Source organism: Papaver somniferum, chromosome 6 (assembly GCF_003573695.1).
Source record: "Papaver somniferum cultivar HN1 chromosome 6, ASM357369v1, whole genome shotgun sequence".
NCBI lineage: Eukaryota > Viridiplantae > Streptophyta > Magnoliopsida > Ranunculales > Papaveraceae > Papaver > Papaver somniferum.
Genome location: NC_039363.1, coordinates 149,305,239 through 149,317,212, shown reverse-complemented (window position 1 = coordinate 149,317,212; position 11,974 = coordinate 149,305,239). Strand labels below are relative to the sequence as shown.

The 11,974-nt window shown below is 37.1% G+C and overlaps 1 protein-coding gene across 1 annotated transcript; it reads left to right on the top strand.

The window, feature by feature from the left end:
- Positions 1 to 9,697: 9,697 nt before the first annotated feature.
- Positions 9,698 to 11,095, top strand: LOC113291652. The gene has a single exon (XM_026541163.1). It carries the CDS (start codon positions 9,698 to 9,700, stop codon positions 11,093 to 11,095), a length of 1,398 nt encoding a protein of 465 aa, XP_026396948.1.
- Positions 11,096 to 11,974: the final 879 nt, after the last annotated feature.

Sequence of the window (11,974 nt, the reverse complement as noted above, 5' to 3'; positions counted from 1 at the left end):
CAAAACTCGTGTTTATCGGATTATGTTGGAATTTTAAGTGAAAATTATTATTTGAGTGAAAATTAGTTTTCAAGATTTAAACTCCAAAAGATGTGTTTGTGTTAAGCCTTTTCACCATAAGACACTTAGTCGTCAATAGGTGTTATGGAGAGCCACCATTGGCCATGGAGAGTCACCTATTGGTGAAAAGACACCTTGTAGAATCACCATTGACTTTATATAAACCCATTTCTTAGTTTTGTTTTGTATGGGTTTTTACAAGTTTTTTTGAGAAGAAGAAAAACAAGTTTCCAAGTCATGAGTCCGAGTCATTTAAGAGCACAGTAATTGTCAACATTCGCTGGCCTAAAAGTATTGTTGTGCTGCTTACTATAAGGCGTGATCGTTGTATCTTGGAAGGCGACATCGTAGAACAGTGAGCACCGTATGCGGGGATGAATTGTCTTTAAGGAAAGAGGATTACCTCGCCTCGATCATCCAATTCGATAAGTCTTTCTAACTCTTTCTTGTTACTATTTTGTTTGTCGCACGAAAAGGATTTCCGACAAACGGAAATCGCATATTTTTCCAACAATCTTAAAGACAACTCAGGTTCCTTGTTTTTGGTTTCTTGGAAATACGTACTAGAAATCTTATTGTAGTATGTGTACGCTCAATTAGGATCGGTGCATAGTTTCTTGCGAGTGTGCACTGTTTGTCTCTAAGCGTAATAAGATGCATATACATATACACGGTAGTATCCTTACTTGGTATATAGCATCTCAGTATGCATTTTGGAAGTAGGATTCATTGGTGTCAATTTGTAAATCGCATTTCACTGATTTCCATTACCATCTCTCTGTCGTTTTATGCATCCCTTTCTACTCTTTGGAAGGCTTGTGCATAATATCACTCTGACCTTGGTATCGTTTACTGTGCTTCTCTCATGCATGTTAGATTTCAAATATGCTTCTTATTTGATTGTTACTGTTATATACATGCATGCTTCTAGACAGATTAGCCATTATGACATGAATTGTTATCATCCAGTTAATAGTTGCAGACGAAGTGGCATTGTGACGATTCGTTCCATTTTGAAATTTTTATTAACTGTTTATGAGAATTCATTTATAAGTCCCTTTGTAATTGGGTTCTGCCAAAAGACACGTCCTTTCAATGAAGAAACTTTAGTTTGAGAAAGTCCTAACCGTCTTTGTGTAGCCGGTAACGAGATTGAGTGAGACACCAATCGATTACCAAGTCAAATAGTCGCTTCGTAATTGGTCGTGATATCCCAATGGAGAAAAAGTAGAAGAACAAGAAGGAATGTGGAGAGTGCGTTTCTACACGATGTTGTGACTCGTCCCTGCCGCTATCAGATAGAAGAATTGGTTGGGTCCAACTGTGTGCGTTATCTTTGTTTTGGTCGGTCAGGATGCGGTGTAACCGTGGAAGTCTAGCCACCAGGAAATGTCAAAATAGGTGAGAGACTCTATTTCTCAAAGAGTAATTTTATGGTGTTTCTGAATGGCTCCCGAATATGCATCGGAAGAGAGATTGGTTTCTTCCATTTAAATATTTGGTAACGGTTACAAAAATGAGGAGATGGGTAAACTAGATCAAATCCCATCATCCCTGGAGATTTCTTCAATTCCATAAGGAAACTTATGGACTTTGATAGGGAAACTCTCTTGACTGGGCTAACGTTTTTGATACTTGCCGATGGATCCTATTCGGATCAGTGTAAGTTACCGCAGGAGATACTAGTTGGATTAAGGATCTCGAAACCCTATATCCTTACTAGTTGGCATGAACAAGAAATCAATAACATTCGGAGAAGTGACATTCTGATTCTGAAATGTGGTTTCATGACTACTAAAGATAGCCATGAAATGTGGGAGAAAGTGTGCGAACCCGCAAACCCTATTCTGTTTGAAGTCCGGCAAATCGTGCCAGAATTATGAGATCATATTATGGCCGGACGTGGGCTGCATATATTAGTTGTGCAGTTTGTTGTCAACCCCTCCGTAACACGTGGGATGGACATGGATCACTCAAGTCACAAACGAAAGGATTTACAATTGAAAAGGAGGATTCAATTTGATACAGTTCTTTAAATTATAGCAAATCGGTGGTGTGTACTGATATGGCTGGTTTGGCAAACTTCTATGTCAATATTGTTTCATGACAATTAAGGACAGGAAGTAATACACTCCAAATGTGGGGGTTGTATGTTTACTGTTTAAGGACGACGGTATCATGGAAATTAGGAAAACAAAAGTTAATGGTGGAATATCATTTATGTGTGAAAACAGTACTTTGGCCAAAGTCGTAAAAGAAGCAAGTGGCTTCTGGATGTCCAAGAGAACCAAGTGCGGTGCCTTAAATGGTGTTATGGTATGTTCCATAAAATACAAGGTCAACGAAATATCATAAAACAATTGCTCTCAAATGCGTGCATCTAAAATAAATAGTGTATGTGAATTGTATCAAGCCGGTAGATGATACAAACTCTAGAGAGAGCTTATAATTACATAATCGAGGGGAATGGGTTTATAGCCTTATTAAAGGGTAAGTTGTAGCGGTAATCCAACCTAAACGATTGGAGATACCATGATCTAGGTTCAAAAAGGCAAATTAAGCTGTAACGGACTCGCCAGATAACACTGAAAGATATTTTCTCTTTCCCATTCCTATGATAAGAGTCGGTGTTGCCTGTCACGTAAGAGGTTGGGATTTTTTCTTAATGATTCCTATAGCTTAGTCTAACTAAGAAAAGTATGGCAGGATACTTTCAAATAGGAGATCACCTATGTGAGTGAGAAGTGTGGATACTTCTATGATAACTTTAAAGGCTAGGTTAATGTAGAGCACTCATAGAATTCCAAGAACGTTCAGGGCCGAAATGGACACAACCGAGAATTTGACGATTATAAGGAAATATATTGTGCGAGTATTATATCGATTTACACCTACGGCTGACAGTTCAACGACATCGCATCCACTGATTGGCTAGTAAATCCGGTAAATTTTCACTAGATTTGGTTCAAAGCCAAAAGCTACCATTTACCGATGCATATTTTCTGTTTTGTGCTCTTAAAAGTTTGTAAATTTTGTTGAGTCAGTATTTTCACTCATGCGGGGGATTGTTGGAATTTGAAGTTAAAATTATTATTTGAATGAAAATTAGTTTTCAAGATTTAGACTCCAAGAGATGTGTTTGGGTTAAGCCTTTTCACCACAAGACACCTAGTCATGAATAGGTATTATTGAGAGTCACCATTGACCATGGAGAGTCACCTATTGGTGAAAAGACACCTTGTAGAGTCACCATTGACTCTATATAAATCCATCTCTTAGTTTTGTTTTGTACGGGTTTTTACAAGTTTTTTGAGAAGAAGAAAAACAAGTTTCCAAGTCATGAATCAGAATCATTTAAGAGCACAATAATTGTCAACATTCGCTGGTCTAAAAGTATTGTAGTGCTGCTTACTATAAGGCGTGATCGTTGTATCTTGGAAGACGACATCCGTAGAACAGTGAGCACCGTATGCGGGGATGAATTGTCTTTAAGGAATGAGGATTATCTCGCCTCAATCAACCAATTCGATAAGTCTTTCAAACTCTTTCTTGTTAGTATTTTGTTTGTCGCACGAAGAAGATTTCCCAGAAACCGAAACGGCATATTTTTCCAACATATTAAACTCATAGAGATTTCCACTGAACGTCTCAGAGTACACATTTTTGTCTTATCAGATCCTCAAAACCGAAAATGAGAATATTTCATCAGTTACAATTTGAGGACTCATCTTAGAGGATAGCTCCAAAGGACCATGTAGGTCTAGCCAGTTTTAATCCGACTTTGTGTATGTACTTTATATGGTCTAGTGGTTATCATTTTATGACCAAGAAGAACAAATGTGGAAAACTAGAGGGAACACTGGATATGGAGAAAAAAAAAGAAAAAAACTATTGTGAGTTTGTGGCATCTAGAGATGGCTCATATTTTCATCAACAGCACTCTTTCTGGACTAAGAGACGGCTCATATTTTCTGTTAAAAACTATAATCACCCTTGTAGGAAAACGAGAGATCAATTGCATTTCCCAATGAAGTGCATAGATCCCATTTTAATAGCAACAACTCAAATTAAAATCAGCTAACATTTTCGTGTATCATCGTATTTTTGGTAACGCGCTATTTTTTGTCAGCACACATATTTTACCGGTATTTTCTCATTGCCATGGTAAACAATCACACTTCCTGAAATGCAACACTTATAAATGTTTCTGAAACTGTGGCAAATTAGTGTTTTTTTTGGGATGCACGTGGGAGCTACCCACCTTCTCCAACAATAGTAACACTTTGCGTTACAAAGTTGTGCAATGAGCAACTGTTGCTAATAACTTATGAATCGAACTTCTGTTTCAACGTACCCAACAGTTACATAGTGCCGCAACGGTCGTGCAACACATGCGCTCTCGTCTTGTATAAGGTAGTGAGACTGTAAGAGCATTTCAAGAGGAAAATCTGCGAACTTTAATGCAACGTTCAGTTAACATCAGTCGTTGGCAATAGGACCCAAAAATTGTATCATCCGCAATTGGACCGTTAATACAGCCGATACTTTTAGTAACCCAGAGAAGATATCTTTTTTTTTTTTGTTCGGTAAGTAGGAAATATATTAAGAAAAAGGCTAATTACAAAAGCAGCATCAAAGCAAGCCACCAAAAAGAGGGAGATGAGGAAAAGGAGAAACAAAAGAAACCAAAAATCCGCTCAATCTAAGGAGGTTCAAATAATAACGTTCTCCAGTTAGCAATAACATCCTGGAGAACATAGTTGACAGAAATTGAATTGGCCGAAGCCCAATGATAGGAGCTGACTTTAATTTCAGTAATGATAGCATCTACGGCTCTTCTTTTATCACTGAAGCAGCGAGCATTACGTTCTAACCAAACATTCCAACAAATGCTGGCAGGGATACAATTCCAAACATCTTTACCAATGAAAGAACCATTAAAACAAGGCCAGTCCTTGTGCAAATCTAGAAGGCTGGTGAACGCTCGCAGTTAAATGTTGGCTTGATCACAAAAGTACGTCCAAATTTTCTTGGTGTAGTTACAATCCCAAAAGAGATAATTGCCAATCTCATTCACCATGGAACAAAGAGGAAAAAGAGAAGACGGAGGATTACCTGGGAAAGAAGCAAGAACACATTTCCTCTTTTGAAGATTATCTATAGTTGCCAGCTTGTTTTGCACCAATTTCCAAAGAAAAAATTCCACTTTATGAGGCCAATGCTTTGACCAGATTTTCTTGCGAGGAAAAACCATAGCCGAAGGAGCATGACAGTCATTAAAATAAGCAGATTCGATGGAGAAAATCCCTGTTTTATCTCCAACCCAGACAAGCTCGTCGTCTTCTTCAGGAAAAAAGGCCACATCATTCAATATTTGCAACAAAGAAGTGAGCTCATTGATCTCAGCATCATATAACCTACTCCTAGAAAAATTTAATTTCCAATGTAAACCAGAATCATCGGGAGCAAGCAAAGAAAGCAGGGATCTGTTTTTGCTATTTGCAATCGCATAAAGTCTTGGAAATGTAGAGTTTAAAGGTCCTTGAACACACCATTTATCCTCCCACAAACTAATTTTATCACCTTTGCCAATTCTAAATTGAGTATTCTTAAAGAAATCTTCTTCGACTTTAGCTATATTTTTCCAAACGCTAACCCCATGAGAGGAAGTTGGTTTTTTAGTCCTCCACCCAAGATCAATACAGCCATGCTTCTCGAAAATAATCTTAGCCCACAAAGCGTTTCTTTCCTTCCCTAGCCTCCACCACCATTTCTTTAACAGAGCTTTATTGATTGACGTGATGTGACGGATACCCAAACCGCCACTACTGATAGGCAATCCTAATTTGGACCAGCGAACCCAGTGAACGTTTTTCTTCTCTGCGGAATTGTGCCACAAGAAATCTCTAATTGTTTTTTCGATTTTTTGAATCACCGAAGAAGGAGCCATAAACAAAGAAAAGTAGTAGATGGATAAGCTTAACAATACACTTTTAATTAGAGTTAGTTTACCAGCTTTCGAAAGAGTGCTTCTTTTCCAAGTGGCTAATCTTGACTTGCAAATCTCTACAACGCGATCCCACTTAGATTTAGAAAGAGCATGCTCACCCAATGGAAGACCGAGGTAAATAGACGGGAACGAATCAGAATTGCAGCCGAAAACAACAGCCATAAAATCAATATTGTTCACTTCCCCGACCTCAAACAGACTATATTTGCTAAAATTCGTACTTAAACCTGAAACGAATTCAAAAGAGAGAAGGGTGTACTTCAAATATCTTACCTGCTCCAAATATGCTTCAAGGAACACTAACGTGTCGTCAGCAAATTGCAGATTTTTTATCGTGGTGCCATCTTCCTTCACATTAAACTCTCCCAGCTTTCCAACCACCAAATACTTGGATAACATCATGCTGAGCACCTCAGAAACAAGTAAGAAAAGAAACGGAGATAGAGGATATCCTTGGAGCAAACCTTTCTCACTCAAGAATTTTCCACAAAAACTACAATTGACCAAAACAGAGAAAGAAATTTTCTGAATACACCCCTTTATCCACATCCGCCAAGTAGAACCAAAACTCATCTGTCGAAGAACTTCATCGACGAAAGACCATTTAACGTTGATGTATGATGCCCAATTACCATGAGTAGAAGAACATAATATTGATAAAATGTTGATAATGGACTAATGGTGGTGGTGGTCACGGATCATAAAACTATAGTATAGACTACAAATAACAAAAGCGCGTTTTCGTGCCGAATTAATTAGTTCCTAAAGCCCCTTGCTCTGATGAAACCTTTCAAATGGTTTGCGCAATACATTCTAAGTTAATTGAAGAAGGCTAAATTGGGGGCCCTGGAGAAATAATTTGGGACCTTAGATACAAGACAAAAAAGGTCATGAAATAGTAATTGGGAGTTATCTCTTATCCCCAATTTTTTTAAATGGCTAAACTATCCCAAATCATTAGTGATAATTAATTGTTAATTAGTTTAATTAGATTAAAATCAGATTTAGGGATAAAATTTTGATAAAAGAAAAATTGTGTTTTTGTGTTGTGGAGAGGAAGAAGTTGAGTTTTTGGGGGATTCCAGTAGAGGAATCATATTGCTCAAAATGAAGGAACCAATCCTCAAAATGAAGAACCCGAAGCTCAAAACAATCAGGTAAACTTCCTATACTCTTCAAATTGTATGAATGATGCCCCAAGTGGTCGATTCATGTACACTATGCAACTACTCAGAGTGAGGGTCGTTAAGTCGAGAGGGTAATAAACGAACGACTCTAAGGAGTCGTCAATTACTTTACACAACCTTTAACGACTCAAACCTGCAACTTTTGCAGGTTATGAAAAATTGTCAACCAAGTGTGATATAATTGACGACTCCATCTAGTTAGGTCATATAGAGTCGTTAACTTAATACGTTTAGAACCCAACGACTCTAAAAAATTTTACTCTCTGAAGATGTTACTCTTAGGGTCGTTAATTAGGCATTCCTATATACTGACGACCCTACCGAGCCATTTCATAGATCAAGGGTCGGCAAGCAAAATTTATAAAACCAAACGACCCTTCAACATCGTTAACGACTTCACATGACGACCCTTCAACATAGTTAACGACTACAACCATTTGACATGACGACCCGTCCTATTTTTTGATCAGGGAACAAATTTTGTATCATATAGAGTCGTTAGCGATTTAGAAATCCCTAGACGACACTATTCTAGGGCAAAAAACCAAGTTTAGGGTCGTTATCTACTACACCCTAATGGTTAACGATTTTTTATCAATTCAACATGCATATCAAAAATCGTTAAGCAATAAAAAACCGTGGTTAACGACCCTGGAACTGTAACTGCAATTTTGCAGTTGAAAACCTAATTTTTTTTAGTTCACTTACGACGATGAATCGGTGAGAATTTTTTTTTCTCAGAAGTCGTTAATGAAATGACAAACAGTGGGAAAGAGGGAGCGGAGGAGAAGAAGTTATTAGAGAAGGGTAAAATAGTTATTTTACCATCATTTTGAAAGCCCCGTATATCTTTTATTGTGGATATAAAATGTGTCCCGACCTCCAATTAGTTTCGCCTTGTAATTGAACCTCTCTATACAAACGCACAATCCAAGCTAAACCTCGCACGACAGTTTTATCGAGGACATAAGATAAACTAAAATATAGACACGCCAAGAACCTCGTACTGCCTTTTTGCTTTTAATCCTACTTCATTAGCCGTCCGTTATATTAACAATCTACACCAGATTAGTGCAAATCAAATCTTCATCCCCGTTCATTTCGAATATCTGTAAGATCTATTTGCTTTAATGCGTGGCCGCTTTGGCGTAAATGGGGATTCATGTAAGTAAAGCGACAGTAGCAACTTGCATCTAGTGAAATATCCTGTAAAATATCCTAAATGGGGATTCATGTAAGTCTAAAATATCCTGTAAAATATCTACAGCTTAAAGTGCTAATAATTAATTCAAATGAAATAACATTTTTTTAAATAAAGATTCTTTTAAATTACCAATTAGAAAAAAGATTCTTTTGAAACTCCAATCTTATGATATTAATATTTGAATAATCGTATGATTTGGGTGATTCAGGATTGGTGCAATATTAACGATACTTTGTTGATGGTATACACGGAATTGCGCGTATAGAGATTTGAATGTGTTACGATAACAAGATAAGTATAAACAAACCAAAGCTCGAAGGATTGGCTAGCTCGTACGATCATACATTTTACTTTGTAGTCGTAAGACTGGGTCTAGTGGTGCTTCCCAGCCACTTTCCAAACCCCTTTACACCTCAGTTTAGGAAGGGTCTGGATCTTACGGTTTTTCCCAGTAATTTTCTGGGACGGCTAATCGTTAGCCGTTTTAAGCAAAAAAAACGGCCATTGATCAGTCTTTCCACATATAACGGTCATTAATCGTCCGTTTTGAAGAAACGGCTATCCATTAACCGTTTTCCTTATCTTGACCGGTCAAAATCGATTGAACCGGGTAGCCATTAACCGTTCTCTTTTTAGCCAAAACTTCCAGGAAGAACGAGCACAGTTCATTCATCCCTCATCATGTTCTTCTTCTACCCCCTTCTTCCTTCTCTTCTCAACCAAAATAACTAAAAATCACCCACATAGTTTTAGAATTCGGGTTTGTTGAGAAAGCTCTTATCGATAGTGGGGGTTATTTTTGAGTAGGTTAATCATCTCAATAATTAAAGGTAATCCAATAAACTTAAAACTCTAATTTTTTTAATTGTTTTTGAATTGAAAAGATTTTCATTAGATATTTGATGCATAACAAAAATTCAGTTAATTTTACAACCATGTGAGGACTTGAATTTTTTAAGATTGTTAATTTTAGGGACTTTACTTACTATGTCTAATTCTATAGGTTATTTACAAGTTATATGATTTGGTGTGATTGAAAAATGAGATAACTTAGATTATATGTCTAATTGTATATGTAATTTACACGTTATAGATATTATCATGGTCATAAAACGCTGCACCTTAGTTGGAATTCATTTGCAAATGTCAATTTTACTTGAATTCTTGTGTTAAGTTTGTTAGATGTCAATTTTGATACCATTTTATGGTCACTCCGGTGTTGTTGTTAATTGAAGAATGTCTTTAAGGAGATATATGTCAACCAAATTGGGGGTTCCTCTGGCCGATGATTTAGATGACGAAGATACAAAGAAAAATCTTCTAATGCTATATCAATGTATGCAGCAACATACTCATAATTTGCATCAACCCGTTCCAACTCAAGTGGCAAAGAGAGAATCAATCAATAGAAATCGTTCCGAAGCGGATGCAAGGTTGATGCACGATTATTTCATCGATGGTTGCACTTGGGGACCAAAAAAGTTCCATGGCTGTTTAGGTATGTATCGTCTCCTTTTCTTAAAAATTATGCACAAAATATGTGAGGTTGACCCAGACTTTCGAAAAAGAAAAGATGCTGCAAGAATTCCAGGTCATAGCCCACACATGAAAATGTATGCCGTTATGAAGTGTCTTTGTATAGGTATCCCACCCGATAGCATTGATGATTATACCCGTATGGCTGCTTCTACTATTTACTATTATATTAAGAAGTTTTGTGATGCAATTATGTTTGGGTTTAATGCGGAATACATGAGACGTCCTACTATGAATGATGTGAAGTGTCTTATGAAGGAAAACGCTGTTAGAGGCTTTCCAGGAATGCTTGGTATCCTGGAATGTATGCATTGGGGTTGTAGGGTGTGTCAACAAGATGAGACGGGAACACACACAAGCCAAAAAAGTTATTCCACCTGTGTTCTTGAGGCGGTTGCTTCATACGATAGGTGGTTTTGGCATGGCTATTTTGGAGTGGGTGGACCCAGCAATGATCTTAATGTTTTGAAGTCCTCTAATTTGTTTGATGAAAATCTCAATGGTATTGCACCACCTTGTCATTTTACTATCAATGCGAACCAGTCGGCGCAGGGGTATTATTTAGTGGATGGAATTTATAAGAGTTACTCTGTGTTAGTCCAAGCTTACGGTGCACCCAGTGGTATTCCAATTCTCGAGTTATTTAACAAATATCAAATGGAAAAGAGGAAAGATGTGGAACGGACATTTGGGACACTGAAAAGTAAATTTAGGATCCTTTACCATAGATGTAACTACTGGGAAAAGAAAGATATGAAATCGATCATGAGAACCTGCTTGATATTGCATAATATCGTTGTAGAGGATGAACATCGTGACTCGGAGTGGAATTATGTGTCAGACCCACCTCATGCACTTATAGTAGGTTACCTGAGGCAGAAAAGCGAGGCTTTACAAAACCCAGTTCTCCAGGAGAGACTTCGTACGGATCTTGCAGGTCATATATGGGAACGACATGGTCAAGGTCTAAGGGATGGTGAAATTCCTGGAGATGCGATAGACAACGAGCTGGATTCGGGAGAAGACACGGACGAGGTTGATGTTGATCAAGACCATTACGACCCAGGAGGACTTTTTTTGGACTCCGATTCAGAATGATTTTATTATATGTTTTTTTATTTATCTGTGCGGTGAGACATGGTTAGTTGGTTTTCCAATTTAAGTTAAGAAAAACAATACATTTGTAGGAAAATATTAAAAATATTACATTTTCCGGTACTCTGAAAAACATTACATTTGCAAGAAAAAAGAAAGTACATTACATTTGCAGGAAAAAAAAATACGTTACATTCGTTAAATAACACAACTTAGGAACACACAACAATAAGGTAACCTATAAAATAAGCATACTATATTCTCTAAATTACTCGGTAGATTATAAGATATGTTCTGGATTGATATTCAAACGATAATCAAATATATCGTTAACGCTTGAGTGACGGAATGTTAGCCTTCGTTCTGGCTAAACCTTCGTCATGATATGCTTCGCGTAGACAATTCCTAAAAACCCTGCAATTCATCTTAATGAAAGATAGGCGAGACTGAATAACATTCAGGGATATTTGGGTCACACCCACTCCAGAATGAAACTCGACCGACATATCATTCCAAAATGTTTCAGCAGGCATATCCAGAAAATCTGGTCGATCTACTACACTGCAAAAGCTTCTCACAAGTTGAATATCTTCTCGTTCACTAAAATTAGACATTTTTTTTTTACAAACAAACAGAAATTAATAAAATGTAAACCAACTAATTTGATAAATCGAACTTTAAAACTTGAGTGCTGAAATTTTTGGTTTATATTTGATGGTAGTGAAGTAAAACTCTACTACTCACATATATATACTGGTTTGAAATTTGAACGTTTGAGAAAAACGGTTAATTGTTAGCCGTTCTTCAAGCTAACCGTTAGATTTAAAAGACCGTTGATGATCTAACGACAAACAAATTAAAATGGTTAACTATTAACCGTTT

Bases quoted from the DNA above. Each gene is read 5' to 3' on its own strand.
- LOC113291652 (XM_026541163.1), top strand. From the start codon at position 9,698: ATGTCTTTAAGGAGATATATGTCAACCAAATTGGGGGTTCCTCTGGCC.